This window comes from Theropithecus gelada, chromosome 9 (genome assembly GCF_003255815.1).
Source record: "Theropithecus gelada isolate Dixy chromosome 9, Tgel_1.0, whole genome shotgun sequence".
NCBI lineage: Eukaryota > Metazoa > Chordata > Mammalia > Primates > Cercopithecidae > Theropithecus > Theropithecus gelada.
In genome coordinates, this window is record NC_037677.1 from 91,214,927 (window position 1) to 91,239,460 (window position 24,534).

The 24,534-nt window shown below is 38.2% G+C and overlaps 1 protein-coding gene and 1 pseudogene across 3 annotated transcripts in view; one reads left to right on the forward strand and one right to left on the reverse strand.

Annotated features, from left to right (window-relative positions):
• LOC112631550 (cytochrome P450 2C9) overlaps window positions 1-24,534 on the forward strand; it is a 63,205-nt gene that overhangs the window by 22,391 nt on the left and 16,280 nt on the right. For all 3 annotated transcript variants that reach the window (XM_025396868.1, XM_025396869.1, XM_025396870.1), the window contains one exon: window positions 17,000-17,141. In XM_025396868.1, coding sequence (XP_025252653.1) covers window positions 17,000-17,141 — 142 coding nt within the window. The remainder of the gene's footprint in view (window positions 1-16,999; window positions 17,142-24,534) is intronic.
• LOC112631552 lies at window positions 3,657-4,045 on the reverse strand (annotated as a pseudogene).

A 24,534-nucleotide genomic window follows, 5' to 3' on the forward strand; every position in this document is an offset into this window, starting at 1 on the left:
CAATTCTACTCCATTGATCTATATGTCTGTCCTAATGCCTATAGTACACTGTCTTGAAGTCTTAATTACTGTACCTTTGTATTAATATCAACTTACTAAATCAAGGAGTGTGAGTCTTTTGTTGTCCTTTTTCAATACTGTTTTCACTATTCTGGGTCCCTTGAATCTTCATATGAAATTTAAGATTAACTTGTCAATTTCTTCAAAGGAGCCAATGGGGATTTTGACAGGATTGCACTAAATCTGTAAAACAGGGAGTTAGGCCATTTAAAAAATTGAAGTAAAATTCACACAACATACAATTAACCAGTGGAAAGCATACACCTAAGTGGTATTTAATGTATTCACAATGTTGTGCAACCGTCAGCTTTCTCTGGTTTCAAATGTTTTTATCACACCACAAAAACACATTATATTCGTTAAATAATTACTCCATTCCCCCACTCTATCACGTAATAACCTCTAATCTTCTTTCTGTCTCTATGGGTTTGCCTGTTATGGATATATAAAGAACTCATAGCATATGTGACCTTTTGTTTCAGGGTCCTTACACTTACAATGTTTTGGAGGCTCATCTAAATTGTAGCATACATCAGTACTTCATTCTTTTTTGTGGATAAAAAATATTTTATTTTCCATGCACATATATCACAAATTGTTATTCATCTGTTTATGGACATTTGTATTTTTTCCAACTTTCCGTTCTTATAGATAATCTTGCTTTGAACATTTGTGTATGTTTCTTTATGGGCATATTTTCATAATTCTTGGGTATATACTCAGGAGTTGAATTGCTGGGTCAAATGGTGATTTTATGTTTATCTTCTTGTATAAGAGCCAAACTTTTCTACGATGAATGTGGCATTTTATATCCCTTCCAGCAATGTAGAAGGATTTCTATTTTTCCACATAATTGTGAATACTTGTAATTTTCTGTGTTTATTAAAGCCATCCTAGTGAATGTAAAGTGGTATCTCAGTATGGATTTATTTATTTATTTATTTTGAGACAGAGTCTCACTCTGTTGCCCAGGCTGGAGTGCAGTGGCATGATCTCAGCTCCCTGCAACCTCTCCCTCCTGGGTTCAAGCAATTCTCCTGCCTCAGTCCCCAGAGCAGCTGGGATTACTGGCATGTGCCACCACGTCTGACTAATTTTTATATTTTTGGTAGAGATAGGGTTTCACCGTGTTGGCCAGGCTGGTTGCAAACTCTTGACCTCAGGTGATCTGCCCACCTTGGTTCCTAAGTGCTGTGATTACAGGTGAGGGCCACCACACCCAGCTCTCATTGGGGTTTTAACTTGTATTTAATGACCAGTGATTTTGAACTTCTTTTAATATACTGCTACCCATTTGTATATCTTCTTTGGAGAAATGTCATTCAAGTCCATTTCCTATTTAAGTTGCCTTTATTTTTCTTTTTAAGCTGTTAGAATTGTTTATGTTTTCAAAACAGTAAACTCTTACATATACATAATATGAAAATATTTCCTCCCATTCTGTCAGTTGTCATTTCACATTCCTAATTATATTCTTGATGCACAAAGTTTAATTTTGATGAAATTTGGTTTATCTATTTTTTCTTTTGCTCTTCTGGTATCAAATTTATGAATCTATTGCCAAATATGAAGTCATGAAGATTAACCTCTATGTTTTATTCTAAGAGTTTTATAATTTTAGCTCTTATATTTAAGTTTTTCCATCCATTTTCAGTTATATTTTTCATTTGGAGTGAGGTAGGGAAGGTCTGAGCTTCATTCTTTTGTATTTTGTCATCCAATTGTATCATCACCATTTATTGAAGAGATTCTTTCCTCTGATTGAATGGTCTAGGCACCCTTGATGAAACTAAATTGGCCATAGATGTTTAGGTTTATTTCTTGATTTTGGTTTTATTCCATTGGTCTTGATGTCTATCTTTATGCTAGGACCACACTTTTGATTATTATACCTTGTAGTAAGTTTTGAAGTTGGAAACTGAGAACTCACTGATACAGAAATTAAGAAGAAATTACTTAGGCAGATAGTAAGCATTTGGGAGTCCTTGGTAGGATTTTTCTTTTTAATGAAAAGCAACCCCAAATCATTTTCTGGGAAAGAGCAGCCTGTAAAATCGAGCTGCAGACATAGAGAAGCAAGCTGGAAGCCTGCACCGGTGAATTTGGTAGGAAAGAACTACCTGTGACTAGGTATGTTCAAAATGGCGGCTCCATCTTCCCTTCCCTTTGCCAGCCACATGTACAGTAAGGAGCAGACAAGATGGCACCGGTCAAGCGGAAAGTCAATTTGCATAATAAGATTAGAGTGAGGTGGCCCGCCTTCCCTGTCCACTATGTAAATGCCACACCTGATTGAACCAATCTTTGGGCTCCATGTAAATCAGACACTGCCTTTTCCAGCCTGCCTATAAAATCTGCTGGGTCTGCCTCCTTCCCCCTCTTCCCCCTGTCTCATAAGAAGTTGCTCTTTTCTCTCCTTTCTTCTATTAAATGTTCAGCTACTTAACCCACTCCGATGTGTCTGTGTCCTAAATTTTCCTGGGGCATGATGACAAATCTGTGGGTATATATCCCAGAAAACGTAGCTGCTTCATCACCATGTAGTTGCATATAAATTGAATAATCAACTTTCTCATTTCTGGAAAAAAGACCATTGGTATTTTGGTAGGGATTGCATGAATTTTTAGATCACTTTGAGGAGTATTGCCATCTTTAAGTCTTCCAATCATTGAACATGGGATAGTTTTCAATTTATTTAGGTATTAGATATTCTTTTCTCCTCTGTTGCAACGGTCTGGTTTAGTTTAAAAGGCAAGTTTATCTTAAATTTTGTATTTAGTTATGACCATTGATTGCCTGATTTTAAAATGATACCATACTAAATGCCTTCTTTTTGAAAAACATTTTTGACTTATTTTAGATTCAGGAAGTGCATGTTCACATTTGTTACATGGGTATACTGTGTGATGCTGAAGTTTAGGGTACAAATAATGCCATCACCCAGGTAGTGAGACGAGTACCACCAATAGGTAGTTTTTCAGCCCTTGCCTTTATATCTCTTTACCCTCTATAGTAATTCTGTGTGTATTGTTTCCATCTTTGTGTGCCACTTTTATATGAGAACATGTGGTATTTGGTTTTCTGTTGCTGGATTAATTCTCTCAAGTTAATGACCTCCAGCGGCATCTATGTTGCTGCAAAGACATGATTTTTTTAATGGCTGCATAGCATTTCATGGTGTATATATACCACATTTTCTTTTCTTTTCTTTTTTTTTTTTTGGGATATGACCTTTATTGAGCTTATCCACCAGAGTGGAAATAATGTCTGTACAAAACGAAATGTTTGTTACTGTAACTTCTGCATCACAATTAAAATCCAAACAGTTTTTTAAAAACAGTCAACTCAATCAAAACCCACTACTTCAGAATCAATAGCTGCTTTGAAGCCACAGTAACACTTAAATATGGTTAAGACTCGAATGCAGAAATTTGATTGGTTGGAAAGCGAATTAAACTTCCAACTTGCTCAAATAGAATTACAAAAAGGCAAAATTGTGTTTTTCACGGAGATACAGTCCACTGGAATCACCAACACAGGACAGCTGTTAAGAGTATTTAGAGTCCTGAGATAACAGGGAATCCTCCAGGCATCCTTTAGACAGTCTTCTGTTGTCCTTTCTTCCCAATCAGAGATTTGTGGATATGTGGAATGACACCATCACCAGCAATTGTAGCCTTGATGAGCGAATCCAATTCTTCATCTCCACGAATAGCAAGTTGCAAGTGACAAGGAGTAATACGCTTTACTTTTAAGTCTTTTGATGCATTTCCTGCCAGTTCGAGTACCTCGATGGTGAGGTACTCCAGGATGGCAGCGCTGTACACAGCGGCAGTCGCGCCCACACGTCCGTGACTGGTCGTACTGGATTTCAGGTGTCGATGAATAAAGCCTACTGGGAACTGCAAGCCGGCTCTCTGCGAGCGGGAAACCGCCTTTGTCTTGGCCTTTCCGGAGTCCTTTCCAGCCTTCCCGCCAGCCATTTCGAATTCTGCTGAAGCTGAAACAAACAACGCAGAGAAAAGGCTAATTGGACCCAGGGTGAGATCTCACCACCTACTCCTTCGTCGCACTGCGATTCAAACTGCACCACATTTTCTTTATGCGACACATCATTGGTTGGCTCTATGTCTTTACTGTTGTGAATAGTGCAGGGATGGACATACGAGCACATGTGTCTTTTTAGTAGAACAATTTGATTTCCACTGGGTACATACCCAGTAGTGGAATTGCTGCATCAAGTGGTAGTTCTGCTTTTAGTTCTTTGAGAAATCTCCAAACTGCTTTCCATAGTGGCTGAACTAACTTACATTCCCACCAGTAGTATATAAGTGTGTTCTTTTCTCAGCAGTCTCACCAATATCTATTATTTTTTGGCTTTTTAATCATATCCATTTTGACTGGTATGAGATGATATCTCACTGTGGTTTTGATTTGTAGTTCTCTGATTATTAGTGATGTTGAGTATTTTGTCATATGCTTGTTGGCCATGTGTATGTCTTCTTCGGAAGGACATATGTCCTTTGCCCACTTTTTAATGGGGTTACTTGTTTTTTAACTTGTTGAATTGTCTAACTTCCTTATAGATTCTCACTGTTGAATCATTGTTGGATTCACAGTTTGCAAGTATTTTGTCCCATTCTGTAGGCTGTCTGTTTATTCTGTTGGTAGTTTCTCTTGCTGTGCAGAAGCTCTTTAATTAGGTCCCACTTGTCAATATTCATTTTGGTTCCAATTGCTTTTGAGGAATTATTCATAAATTCTTTGCTAAAGCCTGTATCCAGAATGGTATTTTATAGATTTTTTTTTTCCTATAGGATTCTTATAGTTTGAGGTCTTAAATTTAGATCATTAATCCATCTCAAGTTAATGTTTATATAAAGTGCAAGGAAGTGTTCCAGTTTCATTCTGCATATGGCTAGTCAGTTATCCTAGTTCAATATACTAAATAGAGAATTTTTTCCCTCACTGATTATTTTTGTCAACTTTGTTGAAGATGAGATGGCTATAGGTGTGTGGCTTTATTTCTGGCTGCTCTACTTTTGTTCAATTTGTGTTTTGTACCAGTTACATGCTCTCTTGGTTACTGTAAGCTTACAGTATAGTTTGAAGTCACTTAATGTGAAGCTTCCCAGTGTTCTTTTTGCTTAGGATCACTTTGGATTTGGGCTCTTCTTTGGTTCCATATGAATTTTAGAATAAAATGACATTGGTAGTTTGATAGGAATAGCATTGAATCTGTAGATAGCTTTGGGCAGTCTAGCCATTTTAATGATATTGATTATTTCAATCCATAAGCATGAACTGTTTTTCCATTTGTTTGTGTCATGTATGATTTTGTTCAGCAGTATTTTGTAGCTCTCCTTGTAGAGACCTTTTTGCCCCATTTGTTAGTTGTATTCCTAGGTTTATTCCTGTGGCTATTGTAAATGGGATTGAGTTCTTGATTTGGCTTTCAGCATGAGCATTTTTGGTGTATAAAAATGCTACAGATTTTTGAATATGTATTTTGTGTACTGAAATCTCACTGAAGTTGTGTATCAGTTCCAGGAGTTTTTGGAAGGTTCCTTAGGGTTTTCTAGGTCTGAGATGGTTCTTCGAGGTCTGAGACGAGTCTTCTACTTCTACTAGTAGAAGATGGGCCTCGCAGTCTTGAGGACAGTAGAAGGATGGGTCTTATTTTTAATCCAGCTTCCTGCTCTTTGCCTTTTATGTGGAGCATTTAGACTGTTTATCTTCAATGTTAACATTGATATATGAGGTTTGGATTCTATTGTGAAGTGGTTAGCTGGTTGCTTTGTAGTTTCTATAGTGTGATTGCTTTATAGAGTCTGTGGGCTATATACTTAAGTTACTTAAGTGTGTTTTTTTGGTAGCAGGTATTGTTCTTCCATTTCCATATTTAGAATTCCCTTAATGATCTCTTATAAGCCTGGTCTAATGGTAACAGATTCTCCTGGCACTTACTTGTTTGGACAAGATTGTATTTCTTTGCTTTTTTTTTTTTTTTTTTTTTTTTTTTTGAGACGGAGTCTCGCTCTGTCGCCCAGGCTGGAGTGCAGTGGCCGGATCTCAGCTCACTGCAAGCTCCGCCTCCCGGGTTCACGCCATTCTCCTGCCTCAGCCTCCCAAGTAGCTGGGACTACAGGCGCCCGCCACCTCGCCCGGCTAGTTTTTTGTACTTTTTAGTAGAGACGGGGTTTCACCGTATTAACCAGGATGGTCTCGATCTCCTGACCTCGTGATCCGCCCGTCTCGGCCTCCCAAAGTGCTGGGATTACAGGCTTGAGCCACCGCGCCCGGCCTATTTCTTTGCTTTTGAAGCTTAGTTTGGCAAAATATAAAATTCTTTTTTTGTAATTTTTTTCTAAATGAATGTTGAAAATAGGCTGAGCATCCTTTTAGCTTGACAAGGTTCTCTTTGTATGTGATCTGACCTTTTTCTCTAGTTGCCTTTAAAATTATGTTTTAGCCTTGGTTTTGGACTGCCTGGTAAGTAAATGCCTTGATGATGTTAATTTTGTATAGTGTCTCACATATATTCCCTGGGTTTATTGTCTTTGGATGTCTACCTGTCTAGCAAGTTTGGGAACATTTTCTCGACTTATTAGCTCAGATATATTTTCTAGATTGGTTACTTTTACTTCTCTCTCAGGAATGCCAATAATCCCTAGGTTTACTCCTTTTAAATAATCAAGTATTTCTTGAAGATTTTGTTCCTTTATTAAAATTATTTTTTCTTTATTTTTGTCTGAGTTAGTTCAAAAGACTGGTGTTCAAGCTCTGAAATTGGTCCAGTCTATCGATAAACCCTTCAATTGTATTCTGAAATTCCTTAAGTGAGTCTTTCAATTCCAGAAGCTTTGATGTCTTTTTAAGATGTTTTTCTGTAGCTCCATTTCCTGGACTGCTTTAGTAGTTTATTTGCATTGATTTTCAACCTTGTCTTGGATCACTGAGCTTACTTGCAATCCATATTTTGAATTGTTTATCTGTCATTTCTGAGTTGCCAGTTTGGTTAGGGTTCATTCCTGGGGAGTTCATGCGATGCTTTGGTGGTTTTACAACATTAAGACATTTCATGGTGCCAGAATTCTTATGCTGGTTTCTTCTTATTTGAAGAGGCTATCCCTTCTGATTTTTGAAATTATTTTTGTGCAGATAGAATTGTTTTTCCTCTCCCTATTTTTTTTTTCTTTCCTTTTTCTCTCCTGCTTCCAATGGGGTGTGACTATAAAGTATGCTGTGTAGGGCCTTTGACTTTGATTCTATAGCTGTGTTCACCTCTGTGGGTAGTTTTATATTGGCCTGTGCAGTTTGACATACAAGTCAGTAGATGGCACCTATGAGCAAAAGCCAGCTGTGGCTAGTACAACTTGATACAGCACAGCTTGATCCTTGTTTTCTGGGGGAACTTCTCTGTTTCCTCAGACCATGTGTTAATCTGTGGAATTCAAAGTAGTCTGGGCTCCCCGCTCAGCCCCAAGGGGATCAAGATGAGTGTCGCTGGACTGGGCAGTCCTATCTACAGGTCCCATAATGGCAGGCACTAGCATCAGCCCTGAGAGACAACTGATCTTTGCATTGATCTTGTACCCTGAAATTATGCTGTAATCATTTATTAGCTCTACTTGTTTCTATCTGTACTGTATGAGATTTTTCTATATACAGAATCATGTTATCTTCAAATACATATGATCTGAATTTTTCCTTTCCTATTTGAATGTGTTTTATTTCATTTCTTGCCTAATTGCTCTGGCTAGAACTTTGAATACTATTGTTTAATAGCAGTAAAAATGGGCCAGGTGTGGTGGCTCATGCCTGTAATCCCAGCACTTTGGGAGGCCGAGGTGGGCGGATCACAAGTTCAGGAGATCGAGGCCATCCTGGCTAACATGATGAAACACCATCTTTATTAAAAATAAAAAAAATTAGCCAGGCGTGGTTGTGGGCGCCTGTAGTCCCAGCTACTCGGGAGGCTGAGGCAGGAGAATGGCATGAACCTTTCACTGTGGAGCTTGCAGTGAGCCAAGATCGCGCCACTGCACTCCAACCTGGGCGACAGAGGGAGACTCTGTCTCAAATAAATAAATAAATAAATAAATAAAGTAGTAAAAATGGACATCCTTGTTTTTTTTCTTTTCTTTCTGATTTTAAGTGATAAGCTTTTAGTCTTTCACAATATAGTATGCTTTAGTATTGGAGTTTTCATAAATATGCTTTATTTGGTAAGGGAGTTTTATTTCATTTAGAGTTTTCTGAGTGTTTTTGTTATGATGGGTATTAAAAGTTGTCAATTTTTTTTTCTGCATCTAATGAGATGAACATGTTTTTCTCTTTTATTCTAATATGGGGTAGTACACTGATCGACTTTCTTGTTGAACCACTTTTGCATTTCTGGGATAAATCTCACTTGTTTATTGTGCATAATTTTTTAAATTTTGTAAAAAAGATTGTGGCAAAATACACATAACATTAAAGTTTCTGTATTAATGATTTTAAGTGTATAGTGTATTGGTATTAATTACATTCACATTGTTGTGCAAACGTCACTGCCATACATCTCTAGAATTCTTTTCATCTTGCAAAATGGAAACTTTATACCCAATTAATAATAACTCTTGGCCGGGCATTGTAGATCATGCCTGTAATCCCAGCCCTTTGGGAGGTTGATGAACTCAGATTGCATGAGTTCAGGAATTTGAGACCAGCCTGGGTAACATGGCAAAACCGTCTCTACCAACAGAGTAATCAACAAACAAAACCAAGTAACATAATTTCCTCAGCTATGCAAACTAATTTATATTAATAATTCCATGAAGTGCGTCCATAGTGACACAAGAACAGAAGATGGGCCTTGTAAAGGTGGCCCCCCACATTCTTTGAGGTCTTTGTCAGTCTTATCTGCCAGAGACTGTGTTCCCTTATCTCTTGCCCTGAAATTTATCTGAAGTCAAAGGGAATGGGTTGCCCAAAGAGAAGTGTCCAGAGGCGTAGATGATGCAGGAAGAAATGTTGTAGAACCCCACGCCCACCTCAAATGATAACTCTACATTTCTCCCTTCCACCATCCCATGGCAACCAACATTCTACTTTGTGTCTCTGTAAAATCGAGTATGCTGGGTACCTCATAAATGTGGAATCATTACATATTTGCCCTTTTGTGACTGGTTTATTTCACTTAGCCTAATGTTATGTTCTCAGGGTTTATTCATGTTTTTGCATGTGTCAGATTTTTCTTCCTTTCTAAGGGTGAATAATATTCCGTTGTATTTATAAATCAAATTTGCTTACCCATTTATCTGTTGATGGGCACCCAGATTACTTTCACCTTTTGACTTTGTGAGTAATGCTATTATGAATATGGGTAAACAAATATCTCTTTGATGTGCTGCTTTCAATTCTTTTGGGTATATACCCAGAAGTGGCATTTCTGGGATATGTGGTAATTCTATTTTTAATTCTTGAACTGCCTTAATATTTTCCTTAACAGCTGCACCATTCTACATTTCTATCAGTAGGACATGAGGGTTCCAATTTCTCCATATTCTCACCAACACTTGTTATCTTTTGTTTTCTTAGCCTTTATTTATTTGATTTAATTATTATTTATTTAGTAATAATTTATAAATATTAAAAATTATACTGCAATGTATAAAATATTGTATATTATAAATATATTATAAATTTATATTATATATCATATATAAATTTATATTATTATTGATATAATAAATTTATAATCTGTTATTTCAGTGGGCACAATAATTGTACATATTTATGGGGTGTACTATAATATTTCAGTACATGTATACAATGTGTAATGATCAAGCAGGGTGATTAACATATCTATAACCTCAAATATTTTTCATTTCCTTATGCTGGAAACATTAAAAATCTACTCTTCTAGCTATCTTAAAGTATACAATAAAGTGTTGTTAATTATAGTCACCCTATTCTGCTATAGAACACTATAACTTATTTCTTTTATATAGCTGAACTTTCGTATCTGTTAACCAATTTCTGGCTATCTCCCTTACTTCTCTACGTCTATGAACTACTATTCTGCTATTTCTTTCTTTTTTTTTTTTTTAATTGTACTTTAAGTTCTGGGACACAAGTGCAGAACACACAGGTTTGTTACATACGTATACATGTGCCATGGTGGTTTACTGCACCCAACAACCCGTCATCTACATTAGATATTTCTCCTAATGCTATCCCTGCCCTAGTCCCCTAACCTCCTGACAGGCCCTGGTGTGTGATGTTCCCCTCCCTGTGTCCGTGTATTCTCATTGTTCAACTCACACTTATGAGAGAATATGTGGTGTTTGGTTTTCTGTTCCTGGTTTAGTCTTGGGAGGGTGTATGTGTGAAGGAATTTATCCATTAATTCTAGATTTTCCAGTTTATTTGCATAGAGGCGTTTTTAGTATTCTCTGATGGTAGTTTGTATTCCTGTGGAGTCAGTGGTAATATCCCCTTTATCATTTTTTATTGTGTCTATTTGATTCTTCTCTCTTTTCTTCTTTATTAGTCTGGCTAACAGCCTATCTATTCTGTTAATCTTAACAAAAAACCAGCTCCTGGATTCATTAATTTTTTGAAGAGTTTCTGAATCTCTGTCTTTTTCAGTACTGCTCTGATCTTAGTTATTTCTTGTCTTCTGATAGCTTTTGCATTTGTTTGCTCTTGCTTCTCTAGTTCTTTTAATTGTGATGTCAGGGTGTCAATTTTAGATCTTTCCCTCTTTCTCCTGTGGGCATTTAGTGGTCTAAATTTTCCTCTAAGCACTGTTTTAGCTGTATCCCAGGGATTCTAGTACGTTATGTGTTTGTTCTCATTGATTTCAAAGAACTTGTTTATTTCTGCCTTAATTTCATTATTTACCCAGTAGTCATTCAGGAGGAGGTTATTCAGTTTCCATGTAGTCATGCAGTTTTGAGTTTCTTAATCCTCAGTTCTAATTTGACTGTACTGTGGTCTGAGAGACTAAGATTTCTGTTCTTTTACATTTGCTGAGGAGTGTCTTGCTTTAAATTATGTGGTTGATTTTAGAATAAGTGCAATGTGATGCTGAGAAGACTGTATATTCTGTTGATTTGGGGAGGAGAGTTCTGTAGATGTCTATTAAGTCCGGTTGGTCCAGAGCTGAGTTCAAGTCCTGAATATCCTTGTTACATTTTCTGTCTCATTGATCTGTCTAATATTGACAATGGGGTGTTAAAGTCTCACACTATTATTGTGTGGGGTCCTCAGTTTCTTTGTAGGTCTCTAAGAACTTGTTTTATGAGTCAGGGTGCTCCTGTATTGGGTGCATATACATTTAGGATAATTAGCTCTTCTTATTGCATTGATCCCTTTACCATTATGTAATGCCTTTCTTTGTCTTTTTCTTTAATCTTTGTTGGTTGAAAGTCTGTTTTATCAGAGACTAGGATTGCAACCCCTGCTTTTTTTTGCTTTCTAATTGTTCAGTAAATCTTCTTCCATCCCTTTAATTTGACCCTAGGTGTGTCTTTGCATGTGATATGTGTCTCCTGAATGCAGAACACTGATGGATCTTGACTCTTTATCCAATTTTCCAGTCTCTGTCTTTTAACTTTGACATTTAGTCCATTTACATTTAAGGTGAATATTGTTATATGTGAATTTGATCCTTTCATTATGATGCTAGCTGGTTATTTTGCCCATTAGTTGATGCAGTTCCTTTATAGTGTCAATGGCCTTTACAATTTGGTATGTTTTTGTTTTTTGTTTTTTTTTTTTTGAGACGGAGTCTTGCTCTGTCACCCAGGCTGGAGTGCAGTGGCCAGATCTCAGCTCACTGCAAGCTCCGCCTCCCGGGTTCACGCCATTCTCCTGCCTCAGCCTCCTGAGTAGCTGGGACTACAGGCGCCTGCCACCTCGCCCGGCTAGGTTTTTGTATTTTTAGTAGAGACGGGGTTTCACTGTGTTAGCCAGGATGGTCTCGATCTCCTGACCTCGTGATCCGCCCGTCTCAGACTCCCAAAGTGCTGGGATTACAGGCTTGGGCCACCGCGCCCGGCAATTTGGTATGTTTTTGCAGTGGCTGGTACCAGTTGTTCCTTTCCATATATAGTGCTTCCTTCAGGGGCTCTTGTAAGGCAAGATGGTGGTGACAAAATCTCTCAGCATTTGCTTGTCTGTAAGGGATTTTATTTTATTTTTTCACTTTGAAGCTTAGCTTGGCTGGATATAAAATTCTGGGTTGAAAAGCCTTTTCTTTAAGAATGTTGAATATTGGCCTACACTCTCTTCTGGCCTGTAGGGTTTCTGCAGAGAGATCCACTGTTAGTCTAATGGGCTTCCATTTGTGGGTAACCCGACCTTTCTCTCTGGCTGCCCTTAACATTTTTTCCTTCATTTCAACCTTGGTGAATCTGACAGTTATGTGTCTTGGGGTTACTCTTCTCGAGAAGTATCTTTGTGATGTTCTTTGTTTTTTCTGAATTTGAATGTTGGTCTATTTTGCTAGGTTAGGGAAATTTTCCTGGATAACATCCTGAAGAGTGTGTGCTAACTTGGTTCCCTTTTCCCCATCAATTTTAGGTACACCAATCAAATGTAGGTTTGGTCTTTTCAAATAGTCCCATATTTCTTGGAGGCTTTGTGCATTCCTTTTCATTTTTTTCTCCAATCTTGTGTTCAGGCTTTATTTCATTAAGTTGATCTTTAATCTCTGATATCCTTTCTTTCACTTGATCGATTCAGCGATTGATACTTATGTATGTTTCATGAAGTTCTCGTGCTTTGTTTTTCAGCTCTATCAGGTCATTTATCTTCTCTCTAAACTGGTTATTCAAGTTAGCCATTCATCTAACCTTTTTTCAAGGTTCTTAGGTGCCTTGCATTGGGTTAGAACATGCTCGTTTTTATCAGAGGAGTTTGTTATTACCCACCTTCTGAAGCTTACTTCTGTCAGTTCATCAAACTCATTCTCTGTCCAGTTTTGTTCCCTGCTGGCAAGGAGTCATGATTCTTTGGAGGAGAAGAGGTGTTCTTTTTTTTGAATCTTCAGGCTTTTTGCACTGATTTTTCCTTATCTTCATTGATTTATCTACCTTTGGTCTTTGATGTTGGTGACCTTCAGATGGCGTTTTTGTGTGGACATCCTTTTAGTTGGTGTTGATGCTATTGCTTTCTGTTTGTTAGTTTTCCTTCTAACAGTCAAGCCCCTCTGCTGCAGGTCTGCTGGAGTTTGCTGGAGGTTGACTCCAGACTGTGTTTGCCTGGGTATCACCAGCGGAAGCTGCAGAGCAGCAAAGATTGCCATCTGTTCCTTCCTCTGGAAGTTTGTCTCATATGGGCACCCACCAGATGCCAGCCAGAGATCTCCTTTCTGAGGTATCTGTTAACCCCTGCTTGGAGGTGCCTCCCATCAGGAGCCATGGGGCTCAGGGATCCACCTGAGGAGGCAGTGTTTCCTTTAGTAGAGCTCAAGCACTGTGCTGGTAGATCTGCTGCTCCCTTCAGAGCCAGAATGCCAGAACATTTTAGTCTGCTGAAGCTGTACCCACAGCTGCCCCTTCCCCCAGGTGCTCTGCCCCAATGGGATGGTAGTTTTACCTATAAGCCCCTGACTGGGGATGCTGTGTTTTTTTCAGAGATGCCCTGCCCAGAGAGGAGGAATCTAGAGGGGCGGTCTGGCTACAGCTGCTTTGCTGAGGTGCAGTGGGCTCTGGCCAGTCTGAACCTCCCAACCATTTTGTTTACACTGTGAGGGGAAAATTACCTAGTCAAGCCTCAGTAATGGCGGATGCCCCTTCCCTTACCAAGCTCGTGCATCCCAGGTAAACTTCAGACCGCTGTACTGGCAGCGAGAATTTCAAGCCAGTGGATCTTAGCTTGCTGGGCTCCATGGGGATGGGATCTGCTGAGCAAGACCACTTGGCTCTTTGGCTTCAGCCCCCTTTCTAGGTGAGTGAAAAGTTCTGTCTCTCTGGTGTTCCAGGTGCCACTGGGGTATGAAAAAATCTCCTGCAGCTAGCTCGGTGTCTGTGCAAATGGGTGCCCAATTTTGTGCTTGAAACCCAGTGCCCTTGTTGTGTAGGCACCTGAGGGAATCTCCTGGTCTGCAGGTTGCGAAGACCATGGGAAAAGCGTAGTATCTGGGCCAGAGTGCACTATTCTTCATGGCACAGTCCATCACTGCTTCCCTTGGCTAGGGGAGGGAGTTCCCTGACCCTTTGGGGTTCCTGAGTGAGGTGATGCTCAACCCTGCTTTGGCTTGCCCTCTGTGGGCTGCACCTATTGCCTAAACAGTCCCAATGAGAGGAGCTGGGTACCTCAGTTGGAAATGCAGAAATAACTTACCTACTTTGTTGATCTTGCTGGGAACTGCAGATGGAAACTGTTCCAATTCGACCATCTTGCCAGCCACCCCCCTTATTTAGTTTCTTCAAGGTAATTATTTTGAATTCCTTTTTTGAATACATGTTGATTTTATTTTCATCGAGTTCTGTTATTTGAGAGTTATTACGTCTTTTTGGTGGTGTAATACTTCTTGATTTTTCATGTTTTGTCCCTGCATTGATGTCTATGAATGTGGTGGGACAGTGGCTATTCCAGTTTCTAGAGTGGATTTCATAGAGAAAGACTTTCATCTGAAGTTGAGTGTCTGTGTGCAGGTGATGAAGAGTGGGTAACTCAGTTTTTGAATAGATGCAGTGTGATAGTATCTGTGTAGTTTCTCTAGCTGTGGTCAACATCAGGAATAATTTTGGGTGCCTTGGTGGCCTAGGCTGTAGAAGTTTGCAGCAGTATCAGGAGTAGTGTAGATTGTTAATGTCCCTGGTATCAAAGTATTTGGGTGTCCTCCTATTTTTATTTTCCTAAAATTAGGGTGACTTAGCCTAAGGGATTTCTTTTGATGTCAACTCTGACATGGCATACATGCAGCTGCTTTGGTGCTGGGTTACAGGTATACATCCTTGAAGTTGTCATAGAAGCATTATTCTAGACTCAAAGACTTTTAATCAGATACTGTGACACCTGGGTCTTGGGGTACAGGTTCACTCTCTGTGGCAGGGTTGAATGTAGATTGCCCACAGAGCCAAGATCTGTGACTCTATAGTACACCCTAGCAGCTGAAGCCCACAGACTGAGTTGTAGCTGTGAGTCTGTTTCTGAGGGCGAGGTGCAGGACAATGCCCTGGCCTGCCTCTGAGGTAGAGGGGTGCTCTTTAGATTTGAGCCCAGCAAGTAGAATATGGCTACTATCATTAATAAGGTAGGTTAGGCACATAACTGCTAAATAACCAAGCTCAAGACAACAGATGGAAATGTTAATACTGGTTTGTGAGTGCACTGTTCTTACTTAAGAGTAATTTTTTTTTTTTTTTTTTTTTTTTTTGAGACGGAGTCTCGCTCTGTCGCCCAGGCTGGAGTGCAGTGGCGGGATCTCAGCTCACTGCAAGCTCCGCCTCCCGGGTTCACGCCATTCTCCTGCCTCAGCCTCCAGAGTAGCTGGGACTACAGGCGCCCGCCACCTCGCCCGGCTAGTTTTTTGTATTTTTTAGTAGAGACGGGGTTTCACCGGGTTAGCCAGGATGATCTCGATCTCCTGACCTTGTGATCCGCCCGTCTCGGCCTCCCAAAGTGCTGGGATTACAGGCTTGAGCCACCGCGCCCGGCCAAGAGTAATTTTTAACATGACAAGCTTAGAAAACTGTGTGAAGCTGATGTTACCAAGGGATAGGACCATCTTCATCTAGTAAGTAGACGTGTTGAGAGGATCTAGTCTATTTCAGTGGTGTTGATTAAACAATATTCAACATGACACACATCACTTGGAGACTCTGAAAACGTAATTAATTTATTACTGGCCTAGGGACTGGTTAAAAAGTAATATGTTTTGTATATTGATGATCTCTTTCAACTAAGTATTCCTTATTTGTTGCTTTCTTTCTCCTAACTTCCAAATTATGAAAACTCCAGTCTTTGAGCCTTGGCATATGCATTACCCTTACTCTCTCCTTTATCCCCTGTGACAATTAATTCCTTTATTCTCCATATTCATCATTGTCCTTTCTCTTCATTTTGTATATTTTTATTTATTCCTGCACTACTGCACCCTAGAAAAAGTTGTCTGTTGCCTCCCATCTCGATTATAATAGCGTGGGCCCATCTTGTCATTGTAAACCCATTCTCTTTCTCTATAATTTATCCTAGGTTTTGCTGTCATATTGCTTTTTTCATATTTATTTTTACAAAATTTCAACTTTATAATGAATCTGGAGGCAATATTGAGTCCATGTACCTTTCTGACAGAAGAAGATAATTGCAGACTCTTGATTCAGGCTCACAGTATCTAATGATATGGCCCTAATTTACCTTTTTACTAATTTAGATTGTAGTTGTCTACAGGTAATAATGGCTTTAACACATAATGTCTTTATTTATCTCAAATACAGGGAATCTCACAGTGGGGCAATCTAGGGATAATACAGCAGCCCCAAAGCAGCAGAGAGTCAAGGGCCTTCCTTTTTTCCCACTGAATTTAGTATACAGACCTTCATTTTCATGATCAAATCCCAGGATGGAGTCTATTCTACCTCCTACTTCACATTTGTGTTTTGAGTATGAAAGAGGAAATGAAAGTGGACCTAGAGACCTTCTGCTTATATCTTTTGGCAAAAAAAAAAAAAAAAAAAAAAAAAAATGCTGTGTGGCTCAGCTAGCTGCAGAGAGCCTGATGAATGGAATTTTTAGGCAAGCATGGAATAAGGGGGTAGAAAATAAAATTTGGGCAAGTTGGTTTACAGCTTCTGCTACACCATACAGTATTTTTTTTCTAGTAGTATGCTTTCCAGTTTCTATATTGGTAACTATATAACAATGTGAGTAGTGTTGAATTCGCTGTAATCAAATATGCTGGTAAATAATTTGTCAGATAATTGCATCAAATCATTCTTAGGAAAAGCACAACCAACAGTCTGAATTTACTATTGAAAACTTGGAAAACACTGCAGTTGACTTGTTTGGAGCTGGGACAGAGACGACAAGCACAACCCTGAGATATGCTCTCCTTCTCCTGCTGAAGCACCCAGAGGTCACAGGTATGATCACAGATGAAGAGTTAATTGACTTTTAGAGAAGATGTTGGGAAGGTGTTGCTAATGTCCTCCTTCCTGTTTCTCTTAGAGAAGCTTCATTACTTAAACTCTGCTCCCAACTGTAATCTGTTCCAAACTAATGGTGTGATTAAAATGGGATATCTTGGCCTGGCATGGTGGTTCACACCTGTAATCCCAGCACTTTGGGAGGCTGAGGTGGGTGGATCACTTGAAGCCAGGAGTTCAAGACCAGCCTGGCCAACATAGCCAAATCCCGTCTCTAGTAAAAATGTAAAACCTAGCCAGGCATGATGGCACGCGGCTGTAATCCCAGGTCTTCGGGAGGCTGAGGCACCCGAATCGCTTGAACGCAGGTGGTGGAGGTTGTAGTGAGCCAAGATTGTGCCACTGCACTCCAGCCTGGGCAACAGAGTGAGACTCTGTCTCAGAAAGAAAAAAAAAAACAAGTAAAAAAGGTAAAAAGGGCATGTTTGCACAGTAGAGGAAGATAACTGAGACAAAGGAAGACAGACAGCAGTAGGAAAAGCAATAGAGCTCTAGTCCAAGGTGGGTAGGGCATCTCTGAAAAAAACAGATAATGATTTATGGCAGGAAGAGACAAGATAAATTGGCCTAGTGTTACATGTTGGTTTTATTATGAGAAGCCCATTTTTAAATAGCAAGTATGTTTTTGAAGATAACTTTTCTCATTCTCAAAATTTCAGGTTTGAATGTTGGAGTAGGGAAACTGGAAACTGCACTTATTGAAAGAGAAATGGTAATCCTAGAAATGTAGCGAGTCTGCCTGAGAAAATTCCTAGTCTGCTAAGTATTCTAAAAAGTTAGATTCATAAGGAAGGTAATTCTGTTTACTAGAAGAGGTACCTAAAGAATGTTCCATTTAGGCAGAATATGTACCTGAGACGGTTTCCATGAAATTGGTGTTGGACAAAATAAGATTTTTTTGAGGGGGTCAATAATTTTATCTTTTATGTACAACTTTACTTTAGAAGTTTACTTTTAAGGACTTCTGCTTATGCTACAGATAAGAAATATTCTTTTTTTCTCCTCTGTCAGTATCCCCCATTGAAATGACAATAACCTAATTACAAATAAGAATTAGGCCTTTTTTTTTGAACAGTTACTAACCTATAGAGTTCTACAAGATTTTTTGTCAACTTTCATTATAGATTAAAGGGTTCAAATACAGGTTTGTTCCATAGGTAAGTTGTGTAACGCTGAGGCTTGGGGTCCCAGCTATTCCATCACACTGACAGTAAACATATTACCCAGCAGATGGTTCTGCAGCCCACATCCCTTTCCTCCCTCCCCCATCTAGTGATCCTCAGTGTCTATTGTTCCCATCTTTAAGTTCTTGTGTATTCAATGCTTACCTCCCACTTATAAGTGAGAACATGTGGTATTTGATTTTCTGTTCTTGTATTAGATTGCTTAGGATAATGACCTCCCACTTCATCTATCGTCCTACAAAAGACATAATTTTTGTTCTTTCTTGTGGCTGCATAACATTCCATGGTGTATGTATTAGTCTGTTCTCATGCTGTTCATAAAAACATACCTGAGACAGGGTAATTCATAAAGGAAAGAGGTTTAATGGACTCTCAATTCCACATGACTGGAAAGGCCTCAAAAAAAGTCTCTGGTAGAGACTTATTCACTATCACGAGAACAGCATGGAAAAGTCCTGCCTCCGTGATTAAATTACCTCCCATTGAGTCCCTCCCATAACGTGTAGGAATTATGGGAGCTACAATTCAAGATGAGATTTGAGTGGGGACACAGCCTAACCATATCAGTGTATATTTACCACATTTTCCTCATACAATCCACTGTGGATGGGCACATAAGTTGATTCCATTTCTTCGCTATTGTGCATAGCACTACAGTGAACATATTGGGGTGTGTGTCTTTTTGATAGAATGAGTATTTTTGGGACATATACTCCATAGTGGGATTGCTGGGTCAACTCGTAGTTCTATTTTAAGTTCCTTCAAAAATATCAAAACTGGTTTCCACAGTGGCTGACCTAGTTTGTATACCTACCAACAGTGTAAAAGCATTTCCATTTCTCTGCAACATCACCAGCATCTGTTGTTTTTGGACTTTTTAATATTAATAATTGCTATTCTGACTGGTGTGAGATGGTACGTCATTGTGATTTTGATTTGCACTTCTCTGATGATTAGTGATGTTGAAGCACTTTTTCATGTTTGTTGGCTGTTTGTATGTCATCTTTTGAGAAGTACCTGTTCATGTCCTTTGCCCATTTTTAATTGATTTTTTTTTGTTTTTTGCTTGTTGATTTAAGTTTTTTTTAAATTTAATTTAATTTTTATTTTTTTATAGATTTTGGATATTAGACATTTAGGTCCTTTAAGATAGGAAGAGTACAGGAGATAGTCAAGAAGACTTTAACAAATTTCTAAAACACAGAGAGCATATAGAGGATTGACAAATCTGTACAGAGAGGATAAACTTGTAAGCAAAAAGTCAGAAGAGAAAAATTTATCAAGAAGGAAAAGTTAATCAGTGTCCCTTAAGTCTCTCCAATAGTAGTATTTGGAAGTTTCAAGGGTTAAAGAATGGTAGAGAATGAGGCTGAAAAAGAAGGCTTTCCCTGCCTATGTTTCCTCCACAAGCCTTTTCATCAGGTAACTGATTTCTTCCCACAAGAAGAAGGAGGCTCACTCTCTAGAGAAACTGAGCTTAAGAAGCCCTGTACTCAGAGACACAGGGTAGTGCCAGAAAAGGCATGAGGTGTAGGCTTGAAAGGCAGATTTGGTACGGGTCTGCTCCTTCAATTAGGAGACTCTTAGCTCTTTTATTCATCTTGCTTCCTAAAATTCAGCAGCTAACTGTATCCAACACAAAGGGAACTGATCTAGAGAAATGACATTTTTCTTTCACCATCTTAATGGAAAATTCTCTTCAATGTCCAGCAGAGTGAATGAAATGAAAACATATACTGCTAGACACAGGGTTATGGAATGTCAGGACATGAGAATTAAAGGGAAAACCACAAAAACTTTCAGATCTATACCAGGTTATATTGAAAAAATTAGGATTCAGAATTCTCAAGAACTATTAATATTATCTTGTATATTAATAGAAATAGGGTGTTTTCATACTTGCATGTTTGCCAAAAATTTTACCTTCTATTTTCCCTTTCTCAGAAAAATATTGGAGAATATGCTTCATTCAAATGCCTGAAACCTAGTTAGAGAAAGTCCTGAGCTCTAGCAATCAGGAAACCTCATGTAGGAGAATGAGAATGTCAGGGAGGCTGCCTAGCACCAGACCTAGAAAAGAACTACTTCAGAATGGACCTGGTGGATAATTCAGAAGTGAGAGGAGACAGCAAGAACAAAAGAGATGTGACAGATTTTATGAGAGTTTCCAATAGCTCAAAAAGGAGTTTCAAACATCTGCCTGAACATTTGTCAATAATTCTAACTTGGGAAACAGCAATTACAAATTGAAATAAGGAGACATGGTTAAGCCCAGGATAGTACTAAAAATAAATTTTAATCATAGCTGTCTTACCAGAGAACCATATTTGTGTAGTCAGAATGATGTAAGCAATGAATACTGATATAAAAATTGTCATCTAAATATATTCTGGAAAAAGGAGTGTGGGAAAGTGAGTGTGTCTATCGAGGGTGTGTTCAAATATGAGGTGAAGTTGAAGATTAAAATTCTCATCTCTCATAATAAAACATTATTAATATAATCCACAAAAAGATAAGTAAGAAATAGAAACAGAGTCTTTATTTAAAAATGTGAATGTATGTTCAGAAGACGCTGCTAGAATGTTGAAAATGATGAATTTGGAAAGTGTGAGAATGAAGAGAATACCATTGCAATTTGCGACCCCTCCCACACACAGATGCACAAATACAGTCACATATATGCATAAATCTGATAGTATAATTTAATGTTTAAGCAACATGTTATTTTGATATGAAATTAATCCTTGTTTTTTTCCAAGACAGTAATTTCATGACTAAATTATATGCTTACTTTATGTTTGCAAACATTTTATTATTTTTATTTATATTAATTTTCATATATACTAATGTGTATGTATATATAGATTTTTCATTTTTATCTTTTTTAATTTTTATGGGTACATAGTAGTATATATTAATATGTTTGGGGGTACATGAGATGTTTTGATACAGGTGTGCAATGTGAAATAAGCATGTCATGGAGAATGGTGTATCCCCTCAAGCATTTATTCTTTGAGTTACAAACAATTCAATTGCATTCTTTAAGTTATTTTAAAATGTACAATTAAGTTATTATTGACTATAGTCACCCTGTTGTGCTACCATATAGTAGGTCTTATTCATCCCCACCTCCCCTCCCAGCCCCCACTACCCTTTCGAGTCTCTGGTAACCATGCTTCTATACTTTATGTCCATTAGTTCAATTCTTTTGTTTTTAGATCCCACAGATAAGTGAGAACATGCTATGTGTATCTTTCTGTGCCTGCCTTATTTCACTTAACATAATGATCTCCAGTTCCCTTCATGTTGTTGCAAATGAGTGAATCTCATTCTTTTTATGACTGAATAGAACTACATTGTGTATATGTACTACGTTTTCTTTATACATTTGTCTGTTGATGCATATTAAAGTTGTTTCAAAGTCTTAGCTATTGTGTACAGTGCTGCAACAAACATAAGAGTGCAGATACCTCTTCGATGTACTTATGTCCTTTCTTTTGGGTATATACCCAGCAGTAGGGTTGTTGGATCATATGGTCGCTTTATTTCTAGTTATTTGAGGAATATTCAAACAGCTCTCCATACTGGTCATACTAATTTACATTCCCACCAACACTATACAAGGGTCCACTTATCTCCACATCCTCACTAGCATTTCTTATTGCCTGTCTTTGGATATCAGCCATTTTAACTGGAGTGAGATGACATCTCATTGTAGTTTTGATTTATATTTCTCTGATGATCAGTGGTGTTGACCACCTTTCTGTATGCCTCTTACCCATTTATGTGTCTTCTTTTGAGAAACATCTATTCAAATCTTTTGCCCACTTTTGGATTGGATTAGTATTTTTTTTTCTATAGAGTTGCTTGAGTTTCTTATATATTCTGGTTATTAATCTCTTGTCAGATGAATAGTTTGCAAATATTTTTCTCCATTCTGTAATTGTCTCTTCCCTTTGTTGATTGTATCTTTGGCTGTGCAGAAGCTTTTTAACTTGATGTGATCCCATTTGTTCATGTTTGCTTTGAATGCCTGTGTTTGTAGGGTATTGCTCAAGAAATTTTTGCCTAGACCAATGTTCTGGAGATTTTTCCTTGTGTTTTCCTATATTAGTTTCAGAGTTTGAGGTCTTAGAGTTAAGCCTTTAATTGATTTTGAGTTGATTTTTGTATATTTCAAGAGATATGAGTTCAGTTTCATTCTTCTGTGTAGGATATTAAATTTTCGCAGCACATTTATTCAAGAGACTGTCTTTCCCTCAGTGTATGTTCTTGGCACCTGTGTTAGTCTGTTCTCATGCTTCTAATAAAGCCAACACAAGACTGGGTAATTTATAAAGGAAAGAAGTTTAATGGACTCACACTTCCACATGGCGGGGGAGGCCTCACAATCATGGCAGAAGGTGAATGAGGAGCAAAGTCACGTCTTACATGGCAGCAGGCAGAGAGCTTTGCAGGGGAACTCCCATTTATAAAACCATCAGATGTTGTGAGATTTATTCACTACCATGAGAAAAGTATGGAGGAAACCACCCCCATGATTCAATTATCCCCACCTGGCCTCACCCTTGACTTGTGGGGATTATTACAATTCAAGATGAGATTTGGGGTGGAGACACAGCCAAACCGTATCAGCACCTTTGTCAAAATGAGTTCACTCTAGGTCTGTGAAATTGTTTGTGGATTCTGTATTCTGTTCCATTGGTCCATGTGTTTGTTTTTATGTCAGTACCATGCTGTTTTAGTTAGCTCTGTAGTATAATTTGAAGTGAGATAATGTGATTCTTCCAGTTTTGTTCTTTTTGCTTAGGATAGTTTTGACTATTCCGGGTCTTTTGTGGGTCCATATAAATTTTAGGATTTATTTTTTCTATTTCTCTGAAGAATGCCATTGATATTTTGATAGGGATTTTTTTGAATCTGTAGATTGTTTTGATAGTATGGACATTTTAACAATATTGATTTTTCCAATCCATGAACATGAAATATTTTTCTATTTGTTGTGTCCTCTTAAATTTCTTTCCTCAGTGTTTTATAGTTTTCATTTTAGGCATCTTTCAGTTTTTTGGTTAAATTAATTCCTAAGTATTTAATTTTACTTATGGCTATTGTAAATGGGATTACTTTTTTTTTTTTTTTTTTTTTCAGTGTCCATGGTTTTTATTTTTAGCATAGGTCAAACAGTAACCTCAAAGCCCCTTTAATGCCAAACATATAATGAAAGAGTTCAGGGTCCAATCATTTACATTTCAGCAAGAAATATGTTTTCCTTTGATATGTTGGCAGCGGTTCAGTGCAAATGACCTGCTTTCACACATTGACGTTTTTCAAGGTTTGGAGCAATTGGCTTGAAATTTGAAACACTTATGTCTGACTTTCATGCCTCTGATATATAACGGAGTGCTTTTTTGGAATTTTGTCCAGTTATTTCTTTTTTTTTTTTTTTTTTGGGTTTTTTTCAGGCTTTTTTTTTTTTGTTTGTTTGTTTTTGTTTTTTAAATTTATTTATTATTATTATACTGTAAGTTGTAGGGTACATGTGCATAACGTGCAGGTTTGTTACATATGTATACTTGTGCCTTGTTGGTGTGCTGCACCCATCAACTCGTCATTTACATCAGGTATAACTCCCAATGCAATCCCTCCCCCCGCCCCCCTCCCCATGATAGGCCCCGGTGTGTGATGTTCCCCTTCCCGAGTCCAAGTGATCTCATTGTTCAGTTCCCACCTATGAGTGAGAACATGCGGTGTTTGGTTTTCTGTTCTTGTGATAGTTTGCTAAGAATGATGGATTCCAGCTGCATCCATGTCCCTACAAAGGACACAAACTCATCCTTTTTTATGGCTGCATAGTATTCCATGGTGTATATATGCCACATTTTCTTAATCCAATCTGTCACTGATGGACATTTGGGTTGATTCCAAGTCTTTGCTATTGTGAATAGTGCTGCAATAAACATACGTGTGCATGTGTCTTTATAGCAGCATAATTTATAATCCTTTGGGTATATACCCAGTAATGGGATGGCTGGGTCATATGGTACATCTAGTTCTAGATCCTTGAGGAATCGCCATACTGTTTTCCATAATGGTTGAACTAGTTTACAATCCCACCAACAGTGTAAAAGTGTTCCTATTTCTCCACA